This window comes from Chaetomium globosum, genomic scaffold, assembly GCF_000143365.1.
Source record: "Chaetomium globosum CBS 148.51 scaffold_1 genomic scaffold, whole genome shotgun sequence".
Taxonomy (NCBI): domain Eukaryota; kingdom Fungi; phylum Ascomycota; class Sordariomycetes; order Sordariales; family Chaetomiaceae; genus Chaetomium; species Chaetomium globosum.
In genome coordinates this window covers 1,417,046-1,440,634 of record NT_165976.1, presented here as the reverse complement: position 1 = coordinate 1,440,634, position 23,589 = coordinate 1,417,046, and the positions used below count along the sequence as shown (strand labels likewise).

The following is a 23,589-nucleotide window of genomic DNA, read 5'->3' as shown; positions in this document are numbered from 1 at the left end:
TAGCGTAGCGAAGGGCCGCGCCACTAACGAACGAAGCGACGCCAGCAATTTTAGGTAAATAGATCCCTTTATTTATATCGGTCTCTCTCTAGTATTAAATAAAGGGGTTAAGATATCATATTACCTAGGAAAACCCTTACTATTTTTAGCTATTTAAAACAAAGAACAAACGAAGATATTTCAATGGAAAGGAAAGCACGAAAGAAGCAACAAAACGCCTGAAACTACCATCATTCGATCGAGCTTGGAAAGCTCTAACCGCCGACGGCAGTGTCCCCGTTGCGGGATCTGCCGCGCCTCATCGCGATGGCTCGCAAAGGAAAGGGCAAGATCGCGCCCGGGACTGCGAAAAATGCTGCACGGGGGGAGCCTGCCCCACCTACCGAAGGAGCTCAACCGATCACAACGGACAGCGACGAAGAGATGGAAGATGACATTTACAATGGCCCTAACCCTCTACATCCAGGAATACGCCGTCCCGCCCTGGGTACCTCGCCTACGACCGACGCTCGAAGCCGATCGAGGGAAGGCGGCCGAGATGGTCAACAAAATTTCGGGAATCGTGATCGCAACCAGCTCATCCGTAAAGAAGGGCATTGCTGGCATGGGCGGCCTTGCACGGGATACTCTCTTCAACAGGACTAGCGAGACTGTGACAAACTATGCTGTTGTTCTTGGGACAAGGGAAGAGCAGAACCCATATACAGCAGAGCTAGCAGCCATCGCAATGGCCCTGGAGAAGTTACCAGCTAGCATCTGCCACAGGCACATCACCGTGATCACTAGGAACCAGTCAGCGCTGGCAGCAGTTGGACAGCCGCGGCAGCAATCCGGCCAAAGCATCATACGGCAAATCTACGACTTGGCTAGGCTGCACCGACAAAGAGGGAACTCGGTCAACTTTCTGTGGATACCAGCGGAGATTGACTTCGCGCTGGGGTCAGATGCCAAGGCAGCAGCCCAGAGAGCGGCAAGGACGCACACCCGACTCCCAAATGCCCCAGGCCAAGTCTACCGCGATGAGGCTGGGAATGGAAAGACAACGGGCGACAAGATTTCTACCTGTAGGTGTGGGCAAGTTCTCAAAGGCCATGGACGCAGCACTACCAGGTAAGCACACGCGCCATCTCTATGACAAGCTGAAGCGAAGGGAGGCCTGCGTATTGGCGCAGCTCCGAACCGGAATGGCGAGACTGAACGGTTTTTTGAGCAGGATTGGGGCGGTCGAGTCAGACCTTTGTGCCTGTGGACAAGCGAGGGAATCGGTGGAACACTTTCTTTTCCGATGCGTGAGATGGACAGCTCTAAGGGAAGACATGCTGCAATGCACAATGGCAAGACGAGGAAGCCTCTCGTTCTATCTGGGAGGGAAAGCGCCATCGGATACAAGGCATTGGTCACCAGATATAAAGGCAGTCCGGGCGACGATCAAATACGCAATGGCAACAGGAAGGCTGGAGCTGAATGAGGAGGCGAGTCTAGGCCAGTCACAGTAGAAAAAGCCGACACTCAACACCACGAGCCTTAACCAGCAGGTCCCGCTTTAGCTGCTGAAGATAGGACGCTGAACACTTGGAGAAAGTAGCCTCCAAGCTGATCTGCTAACAACAACCAAGGCAAGAGGTAAATGGTGCAGCGAGAAAGAGGGAAGAAGTAGGGGGCTTATACGAGTTAAAGGCAAAACGATTTGATCCGGATGTAATTAGCGTGCTAAGGCCCTATAGGCCCAGTGCCTCCGGGCGAAATAAAATCCATCCATCCATCCACGACAAATCAGACGAGGTACTTGCAGGGACAATAGTTCACTTGGCCAAGGAACCAAACGAGGCGGTCTCCCAAGTAGTGGCGGACAAGATCATGGCACGGCTGCGGAGGCTGCGTAGACTGGAAAGCGGACAGGCACCAGAGACGGGAAGCGAGGGAATCGACCTTACGAGGATTCAAGAAAGCATCGTGGACGCCGTGGTGGACGGTGTCGGACAAGGGACAGGGAGGGCCATGGAGGAAGTGAGAAAACAGGTGCAGGAAGTCCGGAAGGAGATGCAGGAGGTCCAGAAGGAGTTGCAAGAGGCCCGGAGGGAACTGCAGGATCAGAGAAAAAAGCAAGCTCCTGCACCAGCAACAACGGTAGCCCGGTCGTGGGCTGCAGTGGTGGCTGGGGAAGGGGAGCTCCCGAAGAAAATCATACCGGGGCGGCTCAACAAGGAAATACTGGTGAGGGAACTTCCTGACTGGTCATAGTAACCAGTGCCGTCGCTCTCGTGACTCCCTCGATCGTTGGAATTCGGAACTTGACTCGTCCCACCGGCTGCAGCCCCAGCTGCTTGCCGAATGCCGCTTCTGTGACGTCCCTCAAGTCTCTCTTCAACATCCCTTTCACCAAAACCGCAAATGTCCGCTTTGCCTCTTTCGCCGCCTCTCCAAACGCCGTTCCAATCCATCCTCCGTTCTTCGCGTGCCATTCTTTCGCTTCAGCATCTTGAAAAGTGACGATAACGTCCCCGCTAGGGAGCTTGCGTGCTGCCACTGCGCCCTTCCTCTCGGAAACCCGTTGACCGCCTGGACGATCTCTTGTGGAGATCTCCGGGTCAGCGACGGCTCTATAAATCCAATCGAAGAGGGCCTGCGAGGAGGGAGTGGTTTGGCGGGCCCAGATGGTCAACTACGAGCCGTACTGGTCTTACGCTACAGGCTACCCAGTGTTACAGGTGCTGGAAATGGGGTCACACCCAATGGTTCTGCAAGAAGTCTGCGCTGTGCCCGCGCTGCGGCACAGCGGCCCATGGGGGAGACGGGAGGGCGGGGGAAGCCCAATGCCCAACCCACGGCAACGAGATTCCATACTTTTGTCCGTGCTGCTCAGGGAAGCACCCGGCCTGGGTACGGTGGTGCCCGGAAGCAGTGAAGGCCCGGGGTGCGGCGAGGGAGGCATACCATTTCCGGTCTCGAACCTTTGAGCTTGCTTTGCAGCAACAAACACAACAGCAGGAAGAGAGACTACTACCGAGGATGCGGAGCGTCACATTCCGGGGTGCGTCCACCCTGGAGGAGGCCGACGATGGCTTCCAAGAAGCGGGAAAAAGGAAGAGACCACGGGGCCAACCCCCCGGTTTTCTCATAGCCCAGGAGGAGGCTTCAAGGAGTTCGAGGCAAGGAAAGCTGACCTTTGCGAGGAAGGTTGATACGGATCTGACCGGATGCCGAGGAGACGGTGTTGGGGGCCTAGGGGTTACGACTCCAGAGGCCGCGGATAGCTTGGAGGCGGACGGTCAGGATGTCGGAATGCAGGGAGCTGGGTAGGCTCCCTTCAACCGTAGCACGACGAATTCTGAAGAGACGGGCCAAGGTAACATCGGTACAGGATTTTAGTCCGACTGGGAAACCAGGACGGTTTTCCTGTACAACTAGCTAGATAGTTGGACCGGCGAGCCCAAGGGCATAGCGGTGTAGGAATAATAATAATAATAATAATATATTCCTAACCTTTTAAGTATTTAAGGTATTGTATAATAGTCTTATCCTATACTTTAGTAAACCCTTCTAAATATTCGAATATTCTAATATTAATATCCTTAATATCGATAATATTACTTTATGTATAACTATTATTTAATTTAAAGTAACATTAGGTATTAACTAGTTATAGATAACGTGATCCACCATTGACCCGCCCACTTTTCTAGACATCTTCATTCCAAACTGCCAGAGGTCCATTGAAAACCAATGCAATCAATTGAAACTACTCAGAATCGCACGGACTATCCATTTCTCCAGCCTATAGGCATGTCCTTGCATTGTGGCCAGCCTTACAACAGATGCTACAGAGCCACAAACCCGCCCGACGCCTCTTTGACGACCCTTCATTTTCCTCCTCGACGCGTCCTTCCTCGTTAACTACGCCCTTCTTTGCCATTATATCCCTGGCCTGGCTTCCATTCATGGCCCCTCCATCTTGGAGACGCGTCCGTTTGGCCCTCCGGCGCTTGGAAAGTCGTTGGCCTCTTGTAATGTCCATACCTCGGCCTCTAAAAGGATGCCCGATGGGAAATTGCCTGCATTTCTTTCAAAAGCCAACCAACAGCAGCTACAATCGGAGTTGGAGAGCTCGATGGATGTCTTGCAATCCGAGTCTTGACAAGAGTAGACTGCGAGAGGGTTTCGTTGGTAGTCTTGGGCGTCTTGAAGACCCAAGCTGTTGGTGGCCCATCGGGGGTTCCAGGGGTGGTTGGTGTCCGCAACCTGACATCTAGCTTTGAAAGGACAGCTTGCTGGTCGTAGGGGACGAGTCCAGACCCTCGAAAACCCCCGAGAACGTTTTCTTGGGTGAAAGTCCGGCGGAAGGCGGCTTTGAACGCAAGGAAGAACTCGGGCTTCGTGATGTGCGTGATCCGGGCCTTGATGAAGTGCTCTATTTCACCACCGTACATCTATCTTCTTCAAGACGCTGTAACACCCGACATCGAGAGGCTGGGTAAGATGCGAGGAATGCGGAGGCAGACAAATATGGTGACAATGTTGTTCTCCTTGCAGTAGTCCTCGAATTCGGCATTGACGTGGCACTCATGACCCTTGAGCACCAGCATCCGATATACACCCCTCCGACGGTGTTTGGTGTGCTCATCAAAATGCTGCAGCCATTCCAGGCCAGTCTTATTATCTGTCCATCCGTCGGTTGTTGTTGTGACGGCCCAGTCGTCCAGTATCTGCTGTTCCGAGTACCAGCTGGCGAGGTGGAAACGGCCCTTCACCACCAAGAAAGGCGGCACCACGTACCCGTCGCCAGCGATGATGCAAATTGCCGTCGCCCATTCTCGATGGCCCGGCTGAATGGCCTTTAGTTTACCAACCCGATCCGAGCGCGTAACCACCATGCCTGGCCGTATCATGTCCATCATGAAGCCCGTCTCGTCGAAGTTGTAGAAGTCGCAGTCGAGGATGCCGTATTTCGCACGCATGCTGGCAACCCGTCGGAACCATGGCTCAATAATTGCAGGATTTTTACAGAGACCTCTGTGATAGTCATAGACGCGATTAAAACGCGTATCCAACTCTGGGCGGCGTGCAATCAAGCGGCTTGTCCAGTTCTTTCCGACGTGTCGCGCATCGCGTTTTTGAAGTAGAAGATTGGCCATATCAATCACGTCTGCAGGCCTAGGCAAAAGCCCACGCGAATCTCGGTCAAGTACATATTGAACAATCACCTCCTCTTCGATCTTCGTCAAATTCGAACGGCCGTGGTAGCTGTCGGCTTTCGGGGTGATTCCGTTCATCCTGTCGCGGAGGGTTGTTTCAGGGACGTTGTAGATCCCGGCTGCACGTCGGCGAGACATATTTCTGGTCGTACGGATAGCCTCAATGGCAAGGATGATTCTAGCTTCTTGGGTTTGGACGGACATGGTGTTTTGTGGTGTGATGGAGCATTTGCCTTTGGAGGTCGTGTTGCAATAGAAAAGTGCCCGGGTCAATGGGGTGCGCGGGTCAATGGTGGATTACGTTAGATATAACCTAAAGTTTATCTACTTCTCCTATATTAAAGAATAAAGTACTACCTAGAACTGTTAGGTTATAACTTTATCCTAGATCTCTTCTTCTAGCTATAGAATCTACCATAGTTTTAAGTTATTAAAATAGGGACTAGAAATAGAAATATATAGTATTAGTGGTAAGTTAGTAAAGTATATAAAAAGTCATAATACCAATTTTATGTATCTACTATTTACTGAGAATGAGCAGTAGAAGGATCGGCGCGCCCCAGGGCATATCGGTGTAGGAAATAATAATATTTACTGAGAATGCTTCCTTTAATAGCAAAAAGCATTAACGTGTATGATAAGTGAATGTCACAGACATGCGAATGTCACAAAAATCGTTACCTCCACAACAAAATCCAAGATAATATTCTCAAAACGAACCTAAATCATTGATACTACTCGGAATCGTCTTCCCCAGGCAGTTCCGTAACTCCTTGACAGGTGCGGGCATTATGGCCAGGCCCGCCACATCTACCACAACGCCGCGCGCGTGTCTCAGTTCTCGGCTTCCGACCACTCCCCGCCTGTGTTTCCTCCCTTATCTGCATCTCAACATCTTTCTGGGCTTGCAAATCCTGTCTACCCTGCACAGTAAGCGATCCTCCTTGCCGTAGCCGCTTTTCTTTTGCCCTCCGGCGCTTGCTTAGTGCCTCATTCGCCGCTCGTAAGTCCCGTATCTCCGCTTGCATCAACGCCATCTTATGCATTATCTTCGACGTGCCCTTTGCAAACTAATCAACTGCAGCTAAAAGCGACGTTGGAGAGCTATTTTGATGCTGGGCAATCCAGGTCTTGATAAGGGTGGTCTGCGAAGAGGCTTCGATTGGGTTGTTCGGCGTCTTGGAAACCCACGCGTAGGCACTGCCTGGCCGTGAGTTCGGGGGTGTTGGCGTCTTAAGACGGATGTCGAGCTGGGAGATCACCTCCTCGGGATAAAAAGGAACAAGCCCAGCACCTCGAAAGCCTCCCCGAATGTTGTCGTACGTCATCGTTGCCTGGTGAGCTGCGAGGAATGCAGGAAAGAAGTCCTCCTTAGTAATGTGGGTTATGCTTGCCCGCATCATCTCCTCGATCTGCTTGCCGTATGCCGCCTTCAGCGGGCTGAAACACCCAACATCGGCTGGCTGGAGCTTGTGGGATGAATGGGGAGGCATGCAGAGGGTGATGATGTTGTTCTTGCAGTAGAGCTCGAAGTCAGGCGAGTGGTGGCTGCCATGGCCGTCGAGGATGAGGAGGCGATAAACCCCAGTTGTTCGAGCTTTGGTGTGCTTGTCGAAGTGCTTAATCCAATCCAGACCAAGCTCATTGGTATTCCAACCATTTGCGGACGTAAAAAAATCATCCGGCCCTTAGGCAATCGGCTGTTCTCGTACCAAGAAGAGAGGTGGTAGCTGCCCTCGACGATGATGAATGGTGGGATTGCCCAGCCTCGGGCATTGATACCCTGGATCACAGTTGACCATTTGCGGTTTCCTGGCTGCCTTGTCTTCCGTCTGCCACGCCGTTCAGAGCCCGTAACAACCAGTATAGTCGAGATGACGCCCATCAGAAACCCAATCTCGTCAAAGTTGTAAAGATAGTTCTAAACTAGTTAGATCTATTAGCTTCTACTGGAGGAGCTAGAGCTAGTGTCTACCGGCCCAGTACCAAACCACAAGAAACAGCTTGAGAGGTGGATGGAGGAGGAAATGAGAAGGGAGTGGATTGGAAGATGGGAGAGTGAGGTAGCTAGGGTGGTCGCTAGGAACCCGGGGCGGGCCCTCGAACCGGCCGATGCGACCGCGCGGTTCGACGCCTCTATCATGAACCGACACCGGTCGAGGGACCCAGCCTGGGAGCTATCGAAGGCGAAGAGTACCCTCCTAGTGCAAGCGAGGACCGGGAAGATTGGGCTTCGAGGGTTCCTCTTTACTAGGAGGGTCCCCGAGGTGGTAACGCCGGTATGCCGCTGCGGTATGGCGCGCGAGACATTCAAACACCTCGTACTCGAATGCAACGGAGCCGCAGATAAACCTCAGCCCTGGCCAGACGACGGCGCAGAGCTACTGGAGTGGCTCGATGACGTGGAGAAGGCTGCCATAGTGGTGGGGTGGGTACTTGGGCTGGGGAGGCTAAACGAGTTCCGGCTGGCGGTAGAGCTGAAAAATGAGAACAACGAGGAGGCCCGCGGCGGGGCCGAAGCGGAGTAGCAGAAGGGTATCGATGGAACAGAGGTTACAACTCATTTTATCTATTTCGTTACTTTGACCTCGGAAGGTGGGTGAGCCCTTTCGAGGAGATGGATCTACGGGGTAGCGGCGGAGGTGCGGAGGTTTTCATCCAGCTTAGGCATGGTTTTTCCTACCAAGTTAATCGCTGAGGGGCCGCATGTGATTAGTACCTAGGGCGGGAGCCTTTAAGTCTACCCCAATCCGTAACCTCGAGACAGAGACGTGGGTCCCACCATTGGACTTGTACCTAAACAAACGGCTTGCCGATTTCGAAAACCGACTCCAACGACCCGATCTGGACGACGGTCAAGGCGGCAAGAAGACGGCGGCGAGCGTTGTCCTCACCGCCTGCCGCAAGATACAGCAGAGACTAGCTCAAGGAAGGGCAACAGGGGCCGACCGCGAACCTTGGGACCTCAAGGGCCTACGGCGGTGGAGAGAGCCGCGGGAACGGTCATGCGCTGGACGGGGGGAATCGTCGATACGGACAGGGTAGTAGAAGAGGCCTGGAGAGCGAGGTGGTTAAAGGAACGGGACGGCAGAGCAATTACCAGGCCGGCGGACGACTTTGACCATCAGCGGGAGACGCTATTTCGGAACGAAATCCTAAGGAGGCATGACGGTCTCAACAAGGCGAAGAGCTCACTGCTGATTCAAACCCGGACGGGAGCAATAGGCCTACGGGACTTCTTGTTCACACGGGGAGTCCCGGAGGTTCTGACGCCTGCCTGCGAGTGTGGCGAGGGACGAGAGACTGCCGAACACCTAGTAGTGTGGTGTTTGGCCCCACCGTTGGCTCGAAGATGGGAGAGGACTGGAATTCGGACACGACGGGACTTTTACTCTGTTCTACACGGTATCAATCCCACGACTGCACGGCTCGCGAGGAGGATTCTCGACTGGCTGATGGACACGGGGAAGCTGCCGATGTACAGCTTAGCCAGGAGGCTCGAGCTGGAAACGGCGGCCTGAAGCGCCCCCGTTCGGAGGCCAGGAGGCCTCCTTTCTTTGTATATGTAGGCTCACTAAAACGCATCGCTCCTTGATTGTTGGTACGGGTTTTTCACCCGGCCTGGGAGCGCACGGTTTTCCTGTACACTAAAATAGCAGAGGGTCCGGCACGCCCTAGGGCATAGCGGAGTATGAATAATAATAATAATAATTAGTACCTAGCATGATAAGAGAAATAATAATAATAATATTAGCTTCTACTATATTAAAGTATTGTATCCCGTTACAAGATATAATTAAAACTTATAGGTTACTTATAGGAGGGATATAATTGATCCTTCCTTCTAGTTACTAAAAGAAGAGTATCTATTATTAAGTCTCGAGCTTCCACTAATTTAGGGTTGTTCCTTATAGGGACTAGAGTAAAATCCTTAATATTATAATCCTTATAAATTATTTCTCAAAGTCTAGGCTTAACAGATAATCTAAAGGCTAAGGATATCGGGTACTTCTTATAATAACCTTAACTATTTCCTCTAACTAGGAGGTTACTACTTGTTTTTTTAATAAGCTATAATACCTTTATAAATTATTTAGACAACAAGCTGCGGAACGGAAACTCAAAACCCAAGATTTCGCCTTATCGAGGATTGCAGCAAAGACGTGGGGCCCGAGCCTATCCAGGGCTCGGGAGGTCTACGTAAAGTGCATCCGCAGTGCCATAGCTTACGGAGCCTCCAGCTTCCACCAACCAACAGCTCCAAGAGCTACAGGGCCGAAGGGGCCTGCAAAGGTCTTGTCAAAAGCTCAGAACAGGAGCCTTCGAATAGTAGTAGGGGCATACAAGTCAGCTCCTATTCGGTGCCTAGAAACAGAGGCCTGGGTGCCACCGCTAGACTTATATCTCAACAAGCGGCTGGCTGACTTCGAGGGCCGGCTACAGAAGCAGGCCCTACAATCAGGGACTGGGCCGGAGGCTGAGAGAATAACCACGGGGCATCTAATCACTGAGGCCTGCAATAAGGTCTACCGAAGGTTCAACAAGAGGAGGAAAACCCGAGGCCGGGGGCCCCGTCAGGGCCCGCAGAGTCCCACGCCCACTGAACTAGCCGCTAGTGTAGTGGCCCAGTGGGTTAACTACAAATGGAAGATCGGGGGGAAGGATAGGGGGTCGAATACCAAGGAGGTGGTTGAACTGGCCTGGCAGGCCCGGTGGGAACAACAGAGAGCTGGTCAACAAAGTACTACTCGACAGAGGGTATTAAACAGGAGGATAGCCGACGAAGACCCCCCAGCCCTCTTGTTTACCGACAAAGCTCTGATGAGACACGAAGGTCTTACAAAGGCGCAGAGCTCCCTCCTTTCCCAGGCCCGTATCGGGGATATAGGCCTCCGGGACTACCTGTTCAGGGTGAAAGTCCCGGAGGTCCGCACCCCCTATTGCGAGTGCGGGAGAGGCAGGGAGACGGTGGAGCACTTGGTGGTTTGGTGCCCCGACCCGCCGTTACAAAGGCCGTGGGACGGCAGAGAGATTCGGTCACATCGGGACCTACAAACCGTATTACGGGGAGTAGGTGCCCGGAGCAGAAGATTTGTTAGGAAGGTCCTTGGCTGGCTGATGGACTCTGGCCGGCTACTGGAGTATAGGCTGGCCAGAAGGCTGGAGCTAGAAACAGTGGATGGGGAGGGCTAGAGGGCCCGGAGGCCGGCAAAGGGCCTCCTTTCTTTTGCAGTATGACGGATTCATAGATTGTTGTCTCAAAGTGGTAGACAGAGGTTTTTATCCGGCCTATACGGTACGGTTTCCTTTGTAAATAGCAGTAGAAGGACCGGCGCGCCCCAGGGCATATCGGTGTAGGAAATAATAATAATAATAAATTATTTAGACATAGAGATCTTATTGTAATATAGGTAAAGGTAAGAGATCTTTCTCCCTAATTAAAAAAAGCCTTTAAAGCATTAAAGGAGAGAGGAGAAGAGGGAGAAGAGGATTTAGGTAACCGTTTTTATAGATATTTTCTATCTATATCTATAGTTTCTTCCTATGGGTATAGCTGTATTTTATGACTTATTAGCTTTTGACTTAATTTAACATAGCTATTTAATATTTCTTGTACCTTCTTCTTTATTTTACTATTTACTACGGTTTATTAGATTGGATTATACTCTAGTTTTACATATTATTATAGAAGGGTTATAGAAAGAATTAGAAACCAATTCGTTGTCAAGAACACCGTATTCGTTGATAGGCATACTTCCTAGAATACTTTGTGTGTTCAGATGGGGATGCCGATGAAGAAGCCGCTGGACCCAGTTCTCGCCGACAGTCATTGCCGGGACTGGGGTGGATGTAAGAGACGCGTCGAGTAAAGTGAAGCCTCCACGCTCGCGGAGAAGAAGGTCGGCCATCTGTCGGATATAACCGATCGTTGGCGACATCCCACGGTCGTCCAATAATTCGATCCATTGAATCAGGGCAGATTCTTCGGTCGGGAGTAGCTTTCGACTCTTGACTTGCGCTTGTTGACGTGTAGCACCCCCTTGACGCGTTCTTGTAAAATCCTATTCGGTACGTCAAATGCGGCTGCAGCCTTGCGAATGCTTTTGATTTGGCCTGAACGTAAGGCCTCGAGTGCTAATTGGATCTTATCTTCGTGCTGTAGAGGCTTTGGCATTTTGCCGGGCACAATGGCGTAGTGGAGCGAGTCCGAAGTCGACGTGGTGGGGTGTGGGGCAGGGAAGTGACCGGAAAGGTAATAGATTACGTTAGATTCTAGAAAATAAAGGGTATAATTATTTTTAAACTTACTCCTAGGTAACTAAGCGAAAGCCTAATTTACTAGTTAACTATTATAAAATTGGACTTTATAGGTAAAAGCTTAAAAAAAATCGAAAGGGAACTAAAAAAAGAAAGAGGCTATATATAATAACTAGAAAGAGAAAACAGCAGGTAAGGAGTATGGAATGTATCCTTAAAGAAGATCCAAAGTAAGGGAGTTTCTATTTCAAAAACTACCTACCTTCTATACCTAGTAGTAATAAAAACTTTCTTCTACAACTTTGACGAAACTGGTTTCCAGATGGGTGTTGCAAGCACGTCTAAAGTGGTCACTCGATCTGACCGACGGAATCGGCCTGTTGTTAAGTCCGTGCACCCACCTCCCGGTCAGGCCACCAACCGATCAAATTTCCCCATCTGCCTCCCCATTTTCAGTATCTACAGGAGGGTCGAAAATTGACCATTCCAGCCAGATATCTTCAAATACATATCCATCTACTTTCTCTGAGAGTTCTAGCTGCTTCGCAAGTGCTTTTTTAGCCTGCATGATCTGTTCAATCTGGGCAAACCGGGTGTTGGGATCCATCCTGACTTTCTTCCTTTTTCTCGGCCTTAGTCTATCTACCTCAGCTTCCAGTGCCCGGATCTTCTGTTCTTGACTAGCTACCTTGATGGCTGTATTGTCAAGGCTTTTGCCCACCTTTTTGAAAAGACTCCTAGCCACTGGGTCTATTGTTTGCAGTCGTCGTAGACGGACATTTGTTGATATCAATCTGTGGACCTCCTGGCTGCGGTTTGGAGTCTTGATTAGCCGACGACTGACTGACTGGCTGACTGACTGACTGGCTGACTGACTGACTGGCTGGTTGGGTTCAACAGTAGACGGCTCATCAGAGGTTTGTCTAGGTTGACTGGCCACAATCCTGATGCCTTCCAGCCACTTCGGATATTCCTTTCTTTGATGGCATCGTTCTTGGCTTGCGCATAACGCCGTAAGAAGAGCCTCTTGCCAATGGGGGCACAGTCTGTCATCACAGTGAGGTCGTTGATACCACGGCGGTAAGTGGTCTTCAACAGAGAGAAAACCGACAGGTTGAGGGGCTGTAGAACGTGGGAGGCATGTCCAGGTAAGAAGAGGAGGTAGATATTGTTGGAAAAACAGGTCCACATGAAGTCGTCAGTCTCGTGGCTACCGTGGCCATCAACAATAAGGAGCCTCTTCTTCGATGTCGCCGTCGTCGGACAAAACATCTTTGTCAGCCACTCGAGGGCATTATCATTAGATGTCCAGCCATTCTGACTCGTCGAAAACCGCCAGTTGCGTAATGGATCAAGGTCTTGGTCGTTATCAGGGAACCACTGTTGTTGGATGTCTTTCCCCTTGAAGATGACTAACGCTGGGAGAGCTTTTCGGGTTGCTGAGATGCACTCTATAATGGTTGTCCAGATCCGGGATTCGGGGTGTTTCGACAACGCTTCCTTCGTCTCCGATGATCCAACGCATAAGCCGTTGATTCCCAGACCTTCCATTATCCCTGTTTCATCCATATTCCAACGGCCTTGCGGGTCTGACTGGGATCGCGAGGAGATGGAACCAGGCCTTGATAACATCAGTACTAGCTGCATCCAACCGTTTGATATCCATACGTCTATCTTTCTTCGTCTTTAAAACTGGGTATCTTCCGATGAACTTCTGAAGCCAGTGTTTACCGATAATCTGGTCAGATCCAGAGGCACGGAGGATACGGTTAGCACAGACCTCGATTTGTCGATGCTTCACCGGAAGCCCTAGAGCTTCCTGGGCAAGAACCCAGTCGGCCAAGTGTTTTTCTTGACCAGGGCTGAGCTTCTGCATCACCTGTGCTTTGTACTGTCCCTTCGGTTAGGCGTTGGCGACGACTCGGTCCCGGAGGGTAGAAAAGGAAACTCCCCATGCCTCGCTAGCTTTGCGGATGGATTGGCCATCCCTGACGGCTTGGATTGCCTGCTGGATGTTATCTTCTGGAGCCATGGAAGAGACAATTTGAATAAGAGTAATGGAGCTGAATTTGAGCTTGTTTTGGTGGAACTGGGTGGTTTGGAATAGAGAGGGTGCCGAATCAGGGGTGGGGAAAAAAATTGATCGGTTGGTGGCCTGACCGGGAGGTGGGTGCATATCTAGAAGCGCTTACTAGAAATATTATTATTTACTTATAAGAACTAACTAAGAACTAATAGAATTATTATTATTATTATTTCCTACACCGATATGCCCTGGGGCGCGCCGGTCCTTCTACAGCTATTTACAAAGGAAACCGTACCCTATGGGCCGGACAAAAACCTCTGCCTACCCCTTCGCGACTACAATGTATGAATCCATCTGACTACGAAAAGAAAAGAGGCCCTTTGCCGGCCTCCGGACTCTCTAGCCCTCTCCATCCACTGTTTCTAGCTCTAGCCTTCTGGCTAGACTGTACTCCAGTAGCCGGCCAGAGTCCATCAGCCAGCCCAGGAGCTTCTTAACAAGCCTAACGCTCCGGGCACCTACTCCCCGTAGTACGGTTTGTAAGTCAGTCCCCATGTGACCGAATCTCCCGGTGTTCCCACGGTCTCTGTAACGTTGGGTCAGGGCACCAAACCACCAAGTGCTCCACTGTCTCCCTGCCTTCCCCGCACCCGCAGTAGAAGGTACGGACCTCCGGGTCCTTAACCCTGAATAGGTAGTCCTTAAGGCCTATATCCCCTATACGGGCCTGGGAAAGGAGGGTACTCTGGGCCTTCGTAAGGCCCTCGTACCTCTGTAGGGCCTTTTTCGTGAAAAGGAGAGCTGGGGGGTCTTCATCGGCCATCCTTCTACCAACCCCCTCTTGCCTTGGTCTCTGTTGCTCCCACCAGGCTTGCCATGCTAGTTCCATCACTTCGTCGGTTTTCAACTTCTTGCCTCTCTTTTCTCCTGTCTTCCACCTCTGGCTAGCCCACCGGCCCACTATAATAGTGGCTTGCTCGGTGGGTGTTGGGGCATGCGGGCCATGACGGGGCTTCTGTCCTCGGCCCTTCTTCTTCTTTCTAACCCTGCGGTAGACTCTGTTGCAAGCCTCTGTGATCAAGTGCCCCGGGGTACGGAATAGTCTTTGGGGCTTCTGGTCCCGCCCCTGGTTGTAGGGTCTCCTTGCGTAGCCGGTCTTCGAAGTCGGCAAGCCGTTTGTTGAGGTAGAGGTCCAGTGGTGGCACCCAAGCCTCCGTCTCTAGGCACCTAATAGGGACCGATTTATAAGCTCCAACCACTATGCGGAGGCTCCTGTTCTGAGCTTTCGACAGAACCTTTGCGATCCCTTTTGGCTTCTTGGTCCCCCCTGGAGCTGTTGGCTGGTGGTAGCTAGAGGCTCCGTAGACTATAGCACTGTGAATGCACTTGGTGTACAGCTCTCGGGCCCGTGCAAGGCTCGGGCCCCACGTCTTGGCCGCTCGCTAATGTCTATATACTAGTTATAGTATAATATTATTATTCATACTCCGCTATGCCCTAGGGCGTGCCGGGCCCTCAGCTATTTAGTGTACAGGAAAACCGTGCCCTCCTGGGCCGGGTGAAAAACCCATACCAATAATCAAGGAACGATGCGTTCTGGTGAGTCTGCGTATACAAAGAGAGGAGGCCTCCTGGCCTCCGAACGGGGGCGCTTCAGGCCGCCGCTTCCAGCTCGATCCTCCTGGCTAAGTTGTACATCGGCAGCTTCCCCGAGTCCATCAGTGTGAGAGACGAGGGACATTTGGGCGAGGCGCGAGGGCACTGCCGATGAGACTCTATTTCTGCTAATTGCAAGATGGGGAGAAAAGGAAGAGAAGCTGGAAGAGCTCTCGCGATACAGGAGTTAAATGCCAGCGCGTGTGGTCACGTGCCCAACCAAGTGGAGCCACAGTGCACTCCGACGGCAGCTGCCGTCACAATCAGCCAGTCGAGGACTCTCCTCGCGAGCCGTGCAGTCGTGGGATTGATGCCGTATAGCACAAAGTAAAAGTCCCGTCGTGTCCGAATTCCAGTTCTCTCCCATCTTCTAGTCAACGGGGGATTCATTATATATTACAAAACTAAGCATATAACGTAATCTATCACCTTCCCGGCCACTTTCCAGCCCCGCACCCCACCACGTCGACTTCGGACGCACCTCACAACGCAAAAGAGAGTCTATTCGGAATGCATTCTACATAATTCGAGTCCTTATTTACAAGGGCATTTTCTGGCGTTGTGCTCCATTGAGTGAGCCACAAACACTACACTTCGGCTGCGCACGCTTTCGTGCCTTTGGCGCAGTCGTGTCCGATGGCCCCACCTCTCCTTCGACCTCTCGACGAGCTTCCTGGCTTCTTTGGCCCTTCTGAAGAGCATTCTGGGAGGCCTCAATGTGTGTCATCCCTTCTCCAATCGTCATAGTCCCTCCTGCCTGAATGAAAGCTCGGCGTGCCCGCTTTCTTTTTTGTCGACCATTTTCAGCTCGAAGTCGCCAGTTCTCTTCCTGCACAAGAGCAGCGTTGTGCATTGCCATCTAAGTTCGACGATGTTTACTGGCGTTTTGAGAGGCAGACTTGGCGGTTGGGTAGGGGTAGGAGGGGGACTCGGTGTCCGTATCCTGGTTTGTAGCCGACAAAGAACCTGAGTTGGATCGAGAGGCACGAGCCCTGTAGCCCTAAAGCCACTTGCGATGTTTCTTGTGCTGAACGTCTTTTTCTGAGCTTCAAGAAACAGTTCGAGGAACCTTGGTTTGTGGATGTGATAAACCCCGAGTGCTATCATCTCTTTGACGAGGTCGCCGTACGTCCGCTTCAGCACAGCAAAACAGCTAGCGTCAAGGGGCTGGAGGCAGTGCGACGAGTGCGGAGGCATACACTCTGTAAGGATCCGATGTTCAGTACAGAATTTGTCGAATTCAGGCGTCGAATGACTTGCATGACCATCGAGGATAAGAAGCCGATATCGACCAACAGTCCGGTTTCGTGTCTGTGGCTCGAAGGCTTCTCGAAGCCACGCAAAGGTAAGCTCATCGGTTGTCCAGCCGTTATCGCCGACTCCAATCCGCCACGTCTTTGGCAGTGCTGAGATGTCGTACCATGACGAAATGTGGACTTTTCCTTCGAAGATAATCAATGGATCAAGTGCCCAACCAGTTGCGTTGATGCATTCAATGACTGTCGTCCACTCTCGGTTCCCTGGCTGAATAACAACCTGTCGGTTCCGTCAGTCAGACCGAGTAACCACTTTAGATGTACTTGCAACACCCATCTGGAAGCCGGTCTCGTCATAAGTTGTAGATATCCACGTCGAGGACTCCGTACTCGTTGATCTTCTTTTGCACCCGTGCAAACCACGCTGAAATCTTCTCTGGGTCTTTGCATAAGGCTCGCTGATAGCCATACTTTCTTGAATACTTCGTCTTCAAATGGGGATGCCGATCAAGAAGCCGATGAACCCAGTTCTCGCCAACAGTCATTGCAGGGACCGGAGTAGTTGCGATAGACGCGTCGAGCAACATCAAGTTTCCACGCTCGCGGAGAAGAAGATCGGCCATTTGTCGAATGTAGCTGATCGTTGGCGACATACCACGGTCGTCCAGTGACTCGATCCATTTAATCAAGGCTGCTTCTTCAGTTGGGTGTAGCTTTCGGTTCTTGACTTGTGCTTGTTGACGCGTAGCACCACCTTTGACGCGTTCTTGGAGAGTCGCCCTTGGTACATAAAATGCAGCCGCAGCTTTGCGAATGCTTTGGGTTTCGCCTGAACGTAAGGCCTCCAGTGCTAATTGGATCCGCTCTTCGTGCTGCAGAGGCTTTGGCATTTTGCCAGGTACGATGGCATGGTAAGGTGCATCCAAAGTGGACGTGGTGGGGTGCGGGGCTGGAAAGTGGCCGGAAAGGTGACGTGGCCGGAAAGGTGATAGATTACGTTAATAGATATGTAGTTATTTTTATATAATAGTACTACACTCTAGGCCTAAATGTATATTATATACTCCTAGCCTCCCTTAATTTCTATAAGTAAAACTATAAATGTTACATACATAACTTATTATTAATTATCTATCACTCTTACTATTATCATACCACTAGTATAAAACTACATAGTGTTCTTCTTATCATCTATTTATCTTCCGTAGTACTCTCATTATTCTCTCTTCTTCGTACCTACCCTCGTGTTTCTGGAGATTTTCTCGAACTCTTAACCCCATTACTTGGAACTACTAATGCCCTCTCATTCGCTGCCAGCTCAATCGGCAACCTTTGGTATTCGGCGTGCTCCCTGGCATTCACGAAACTGGGAGCTGTCTCACAAACTAGCCCTGGAGGATCTACTACCCCAAACAGGTTCTTCGGAATGGCTCGTCAGCAACTTGGAGTACATGGAGAACAAAGCTAGGCGATGTATAACGTACCCTAGACACCGCAGGTATCTTCCTTATCCATCCAATAGCCCTCGAGGAGTCTGCCCACGCAAGCACGATGTGTTCCTCGTCCGAGAGACTCATAAATGACATGGCGAATGACTCAGACTTGGTAGTCAGCTCTCTAGAGGATGCGATACGGCGGACGTCCATTGGGTTGGAGTTGAGGTTAGAAACCTGGAACACGTGGCCTTTGTCGTTAACCATCACTAGCTCTTTGCCCGATGGTGAGAAAGCAGCGCACTGTACGCGGTTTCCGAGCTTGCTGTGTCGGCCAGAAATATCCGTTCGAATTTCGCTTCTATATCCATCCTGCGGCTGGATCAACACAGGGGTGCCAGACTGAGTCCATGTGGTGATGCAGACTAAGTTCTCCTCGCCGTCAAGCCCGGGCCGAAATGATGCTGAGGACACACCGTTGTCTTCTGACTCATGAAGTGGGACTGAGTATCGGCACGTGGTGAGCTCTTGGAAGACGTGGAATGGAAAACGCCATGAGTACGTCTGTATTAAGCCGGTCTTGGGGTTTCGGGTGCTTGCGAGGAGTACCAAGCCATCATTGGAAAACGCCAGGGTGTCCACGGACGGGCAACTGCGGCAATCCTGATGGAGGGGCGTGTGCAGTCGGTCCTCCCGGGGCTGATCGACGCTCCTTGCGTTAAAGAAGCGAACGGTCGCGTTTTCAAATCCAACTACCACATAATTCTCTTGCCTATCAATCGCAATGCTCCTGCACCAAAGAGACGATGGTATTCGGTACTCGACTACAGGCTCTGTTGGCTGGGCTAGGCTCACGATCCGCAGCTACAGGGTGCATGTTAGTCCACCACACAAAGAGCAAGAAACTCGCGACAGGGAAGGCCGAGGAAAAATATAGGTATAAACACCGTACCGTGAGCCTCTGGTCCCTGGTACCAATGATGTAAGCCAGACGCATCCTTGCTACGGCTGCGAGGATGCAAGTGCTTTCCGGCAAGATCGCCCGCACCATGGTCGGCGGCGACGTGCCGACATCCCACACGTGTATTAGGAGCTGCGTCCAAAATAGAGCGAGTGCCGAGCTGTGGGAAAGATGAACATTGATGTTTTTCGAGTGCTTCCCTCTGATATGACCCTTCTGTGTGCTAAGCAAACCGGAGAGAGAGATCTCCTCTAGCTTCTGGGCCTCTAACGCCGTCGACGAGAGCGAACTCGAGTCTCCAGAGGTCCCCACCGGGGGGACTTTCTTTGACCCAGTGAATTTTAACTTCCACCTAGATTTTCCCTTCTCGACCGATGTGACCAAGGGAACTGTCCGAGGGGTGGTAATCGAAGGCGCTTCGTCTGCCCCCACCTGCCTGCGAAAGGCCGGTGAATCTCGGGAGAAGGGCGGTGGGTACGTCAAGAAACTGGCATCCAGGTGCGCGAAAGTATGGTTCGTCTCTTCAAAATCCTTTTTGCTTTGGTTCCCTGATACGTCGGGGCGCGATGGCTCACTCCGAAGATGCCTAGGCGGCTGATAGGTGATCGAGGACTCGGGAGACATGGGGCCTGGGTAGCCGGGGCTGCCTGGATCGCCTACGACCAGACTCGGTGGTCCAGGCTCTACAGGGCGGGGCGGGGCAGGTAGCTCAAGCTGGCGCGGCCTGTTGGCTGAGTCGTTTATCACGTTGTTGCCATAGCCGGGAGTGTATAGGCCACTTATTTCCAGTTGTTTTGGAGGCCCTAGTTGAAACTGCGTTGGCAAGTGCCGTTCCACATTAATGGTGTCGGCATCCGGCCGAAGGGATTCTACTAATTCCCAAGTTTGCCGCACCGCCGGCACCTCGCGGGCGAGCGTGGTGATCTCTCCACAGGTTACGCATCTTGTTTTTGATGGAAGGCAAATCTCAGCAGCGTTCATGGGGTCCGACTGGAAAAAGAAAGTGAATATGTACGTCAGCAACAAACGCGCATGTACTAGTGGTGTATAGGGCACGGGAAAAAAAGCGTACCGGGAGTTGAATGCCCAAGAATTTAAGTTGGGACGCTCCTGTAAGATGGCACCCAGGACAGTTCACGACGTAAAGCCCAGGCCGTGTGGGAGCGAAGGAACCGCCGGGGTCGTCTTGTAGCAGAATATTTCGGACGATCTGTGAGACATTATGCACCATTTCCCTGTCGCTGACGCGATGGATTATCTGGCGTTCCTTAAGCTTTGTACCCAGGCTGTCCAAGGCGTCCAATTCGCACTCATCTACGCGAAACCCAGAAACTTCGCGACGAGAAAGGTCAAGGGTATCGGGGAGAACGATGCGGAAGGGGGTGCTAAACTCTGCGACCATGTCCACCCTGGATAGGTGAGGGGGTGTGCGCAAGTTGTCGAGGGCGGTCAAAATCGCGTTCCGGGACCTAGCAGACGACGCCTGTAAGCGCACATCCCGCGTCCCTCCATTTGCCGCATATTGAATCGACGCAGCGATCACGAACTGCGACACGTCACGCAGAGCCAGGAATTGGGACAGCCAGTTTCCAAGCCCATTCGCGGGTGCCAGCTCGGAGACTGAAGCGGGTTGTAAACAAGGCGGGAGGGGATACTGGGCAGATGTTAGCTCAACGTCGTCATCGACCAGCCAAAGGTGGGAAATGGTGGGGGATATGAGGTTGATCCGTACCAGTTCCGATGTCAAGGTGGGAAGTTGCGACCGAAACCTCGGCGGCAGAGCGAGGGCGTCGGGGTCGATGTGAAGCTGGTTAGTCACCTCTTTGCACACCTCAAGCAGGAATGACTTGGGGCCCGGGTAGCTGTCAAAAACTTGCTCCAAGGTTCCGTGGATACGCGCGAAACGTTCACGTCGATCCCTTGTGCGCTTATTCGCCGGGGCTTTTGGGTGAAGGGCTAGGACGCGGAGGGCGGAGAGAAGAAACTCGGCCAGGTGCCTGTCGCGGAGTTGCCGATGTTCCCAGAGACACTCGCGACCCTCGGCTACGATCTGGAGAACGAGCTCGACGGACCGTAGCCCGATCTCCCAACTAACGAGAAAGCCGAGGTACCATCCAATATGGGTGGTGTCTGGTGGGATAGTTAAGCGCTGGAGGTCAAAGATGGCCTTGAGCTGGGCGAGCAAGCCGATAACCAGGTGCTGGTAGGCGTCCCGGTCGCCGGCACCTGCGTATATCTTCTCGAGCGAGAAGCGGCCGAGCAGTTCCAGTACGATATCATCAACATCGCTCCGGAGGGCAAGGAGTCGCCAGGTGTTGACTAGGCGTAAGAACAACGAGGATGGTGCCGCCGCGGCCATGGTGTGCGGCATCATTCGGGGCGGCGCCCCCGCGATCTCGCCGTCCAGTGGTAAGAGATACCTGTTGGCAGTGCCGTCTCGCTGGTGGTGCGGGGGTGCGGGGCGCCGCCAGGGAGAAGCCCACGGGCTCGGCGTCCGCCAGCCTCTCGCGTCCCCTTCTTAACTTTTTTTGAGGGGATATCTGGCTCTCTCCGTAGAGTTGGGATTCCATACGGTGGCGCGTGCCGATTCTTGGTGGGGCGACGAGGTTCGTCGAGCTACCAGGGGACAATAGCGGTAGAACCGTATAGGCACGATGACAAAGGGGCGTTCAGTGAGCAGGGACCTGAACTGCCGGAATGTGTTTTGTTGTGGGAATGTGGTCGTGTGCGTGCTTGGAGGCGGCCAATCTACGGTAGGCCACCGGGTCGTGCAGCTTGCACCCCTCGGAACTCCCACCTCTCCATCCCTCTCAACTACCCTTTTCGCTTGTTTATCGGGACTGGTATTAGAGCCAGTGACATGGCCTAACCCGTCGTCTGGGAAAATTGCTCCGCCGTCTCTCAGCCGCTCCGGTTTGGTCACTGGCCGAGGTGGCTGAATTGCTGCCTTGGCTCGCGGTGTGCAACAAGACACCATGCGCGACGATACCGCTTCTAGACGCAAGTACTTCGTACACACTGGCTTTTGATGTTCCGATCAGTGGCTGGGCCCTGCGGGTCCTGGGAAGCCAATGCCTCCCAGCGCCGCGTGGTTGCGTGCAGGTGCGGTAGCATTATGGGTTGCAGATGGCCGGCGCCAATGGTCGACAGACATTGTCGGGTATCTCGAAGCCTTGAACCAAGCTTTTGCTCATAATCACGTTACACCAAGTGGTGAGGTTGGGCAACGAGCCCGAGCTTGCAAGGAACATTTATCGAACAGGAAAGACCGCAGGGTCACATTTTGTGTGGGACGGCCTGGCAACAACCAATAATTATGTTGTTCCACTTTGCGCAGCTTTCCCGTTTTCTTGGTGTTTGGCAAGCGAGGAGCATCTTGGCTATTTACGCAATATCTCGAGATGAAGGGGGACGCACATGCGCATCGGTTACCACACATGGTCGGCCTTGTCCCCGCCAGCTTAACTGTGTCCTGCCTCGGGCTTGAGTGGAAAAGGTTGGCTCAACCCTCTGCTGCGCCAGTGCGTTGATATCTGGGTCGGCGGCGACTAAATGTACATGCGTGTACCTGATGGTGCCAAGGTAGATTGGTAGGTGCCTTAGGTACCTACCTCTAAGTTATAGACCCATCTAAGGAGGGTGCCTGCGTATGTACAGATGTCCCTACCAAAAGTCTTTGCTCACCGCCCATTAAACTGTTAGTGGTTATGGGCCTTTTTCTGGCCCAAGCAGAACTAGTAAGATTTGGAAAGCGGTCAGCAAAGACTTTTGGTAGGGGCTTCCGTACTGTATCGTTTCCCAGCAGTAGGACAAGCGGTCGCCTTGCTTGCACCCCCTTGTACGCAAACTATGAGCACTCGCCCCATCAATCCACCCACTGCCAGCGTTTCGTCTACCAAGAAACCCAACTTCGGTTGCTCTTCGCCTGAGAGAAGTACGAGTGTGGTAAGAATGGGCCATCGTTCAGCCGACCCATCCCTCCTCTAGTAACACACAAGCACAGGTCGACGCATGAGCAACCAGCCAAGGAGGGTGGCAGCAGTGGCAGCAGTGGCTGCGGGCAGGATACCAAGGGCGGGGAACCGAGCTGAATACGGCAATCAATCACGTCCCGTGTGGCTGGCAAACTGTGCAGGGGGACCTCGGCGTCTGATTAGCTATTATTTTTATTTGTACACGATCATGACGCACCGCAGCTAGATTGAGGGTGAGACAGTCCTGCGGGCTAGTCTAAATACAGTGCTAGAATAATATATCTGCTCCAATATACATAATATCTGCACCTGACGGCCGCCGCTCAACCCGGGCTTGCCCTACGCCCCACTGCTGGTAGAACCAACTCTTGACCGCGTTCAAGGCGGATGTCCTTTCCAGCACTAAGATTCTGCCTAACGATACTGCCAATAGTACCCAAACTCTCGTCGTCGCACATGGACTTATGAAAAACCATGAGGCCCATAACCCCATCAAGTATATCACCATGTAGGCCATCAAAGCCCACAGCCCGACGGCGAGACCACGCTCCACGGCTTTGACGAGCCTATGGTTCCCGAGGATAAGCGCGAGTTCCGTAGCGACAGTCTTTGGTATGGTCCTTACATGAAATGAGCTACTACATGTCGACAACAAATGTTTACTGACTTGTGCATGATCACACGCGGATAGGCGGGTACTTCATGAGCGGCATATCAACGTAAGGGCAACAGCCATTCCCCAACATTAAGGCGAGTCCACTAACGCGGTGTTCCGCTTATCCTAGATGATCGCCTTCTCAGGGTAAGTCCTCCCGGGCCTAAATACACGGAGT

The 23,589-nt window shown here is 52.2% G+C and overlaps 10 protein-coding genes across 10 annotated transcripts; 4 read left to right on the top strand and 6 right to left on the bottom strand.

Annotated features, from left to right (window-relative positions):
- Positions 1 to 442: 442 nt before the first annotated feature.
- On the top strand, positions 443 to 1,468 carry CHGG_00480 (uncharacterized protein; the record flags this gene model as incomplete). Its single annotated transcript, XM_001219700.1, has 2 exons — positions 443 to 1,064; positions 1,140 to 1,468. 2 exons carry the CDS (start codon positions 443 to 445, stop codon positions 1,466 to 1,468), a joined length of 951 nt encoding a protein of 316 aa, XP_001219701.1.
- A 1,186-nt stretch (positions 1,469 to 2,654) lies between these two features.
- Positions 2,655 to 3,300, top strand: CHGG_00479 (uncharacterized protein; the record flags this gene model as incomplete). Its single annotated transcript, XM_001219699.1, has 2 exons — positions 2,655 to 2,880; positions 3,122 to 3,300. 2 exons carry the CDS (start codon positions 2,655 to 2,657, stop codon positions 3,298 to 3,300), a joined length of 405 nt encoding a protein of 134 aa, XP_001219700.1.
- Positions 3,301 to 4,436: 1,136 nt separating this feature from the next.
- Positions 4,437 to 5,396, bottom strand: CHGG_00478 (uncharacterized protein; the record flags this gene model as incomplete). The annotated part of the gene is made up of 1 exon (XM_001219698.1): positions 4,437 to 5,396. The coding sequence occupies one exon, from the start codon at positions 5,394 to 5,396 to the stop codon at positions 4,437 to 4,439; it is 960 nt and encodes a 319-aa protein (XP_001219699.1).
- An 866-nt stretch (positions 5,397 to 6,262) lies between these two features.
- CHGG_00477 (uncharacterized protein) lies at positions 6,263 to 6,685 on the bottom strand (the record flags this gene model as incomplete). Its single annotated transcript, XM_001219697.1, has 1 exon — positions 6,263 to 6,685. One exon carries the CDS (start codon positions 6,683 to 6,685, stop codon positions 6,263 to 6,265), a length of 423 nt encoding a protein of 140 aa, XP_001219698.1.
- A 534-nt stretch (positions 6,686 to 7,219) lies between these two features.
- Positions 7,220 to 7,720, top strand: CHGG_00476 (uncharacterized protein; the record flags this gene model as incomplete). The annotated part of the gene is made up of 1 exon (XM_001219696.1): positions 7,220 to 7,720. One exon carries the CDS (start codon positions 7,220 to 7,222, stop codon positions 7,718 to 7,720), a length of 501 nt encoding a protein of 166 aa, XP_001219697.1.
- Positions 7,721 to 8,544: 824 nt separating this feature from the next.
- On the top strand, positions 8,545 to 10,385 carry CHGG_00475 (uncharacterized protein; the record flags this gene model as incomplete). Its single annotated transcript, XM_001219695.1, has 3 exons — positions 8,545 to 8,757; positions 9,184 to 9,197; positions 9,290 to 10,385. 3 exons carry the CDS (start codon positions 8,545 to 8,547, stop codon positions 10,383 to 10,385), a joined length of 1,323 nt encoding a protein of 440 aa, XP_001219696.1.
- Positions 10,386 to 11,163: 778 nt separating this feature from the next.
- On the bottom strand, positions 11,164 to 12,722 carry CHGG_00474 (uncharacterized protein; the record flags this gene model as incomplete). Its single annotated transcript, XM_001219694.1, has 2 exons — positions 11,164 to 11,465; positions 12,311 to 12,722. 2 exons carry the CDS (start codon positions 12,720 to 12,722, stop codon positions 11,164 to 11,166), a joined length of 714 nt encoding a protein of 237 aa, XP_001219695.1.
- A 3,151-nt stretch (positions 12,723 to 15,873) lies between these two features.
- On the bottom strand, positions 15,874 to 17,278 carry CHGG_00473 (uncharacterized protein; the record flags this gene model as incomplete). Its single annotated transcript, XM_001219693.1, has 2 exons — positions 15,874 to 16,668; positions 16,763 to 17,278. 2 exons carry the CDS (start codon positions 17,276 to 17,278, stop codon positions 15,874 to 15,876), a joined length of 1,311 nt encoding a protein of 436 aa, XP_001219694.1.
- A 193-nt stretch (positions 17,279 to 17,471) lies between these two features.
- Positions 17,472 to 21,141, bottom strand: CHGG_00472 (uncharacterized protein; the record flags this gene model as incomplete). Its single annotated transcript, XM_001219692.1, has 4 exons — positions 17,472 to 17,483; positions 17,873 to 18,685; positions 18,774 to 19,772; positions 19,855 to 21,141. The coding sequence occupies 4 exons, from the start codon at positions 21,139 to 21,141 to the stop codon at positions 17,472 to 17,474; spliced, it is 3,111 nt and encodes a 1,036-aa protein (XP_001219693.1).
- Positions 21,142 to 23,079: 1,938 nt separating this feature from the next.
- On the bottom strand, positions 23,080 to 23,431 carry CHGG_00471 (uncharacterized protein; the record flags this gene model as incomplete). The annotated part of the gene is made up of 2 exons (XM_001219691.1): positions 23,080 to 23,322; positions 23,420 to 23,431. The coding sequence occupies 2 exons, from the start codon at positions 23,429 to 23,431 to the stop codon at positions 23,080 to 23,082; spliced, it is 255 nt and encodes an 84-aa protein (XP_001219692.1).
- Between the last annotated feature and the right edge of the window lie 158 nt (positions 23,432 to 23,589).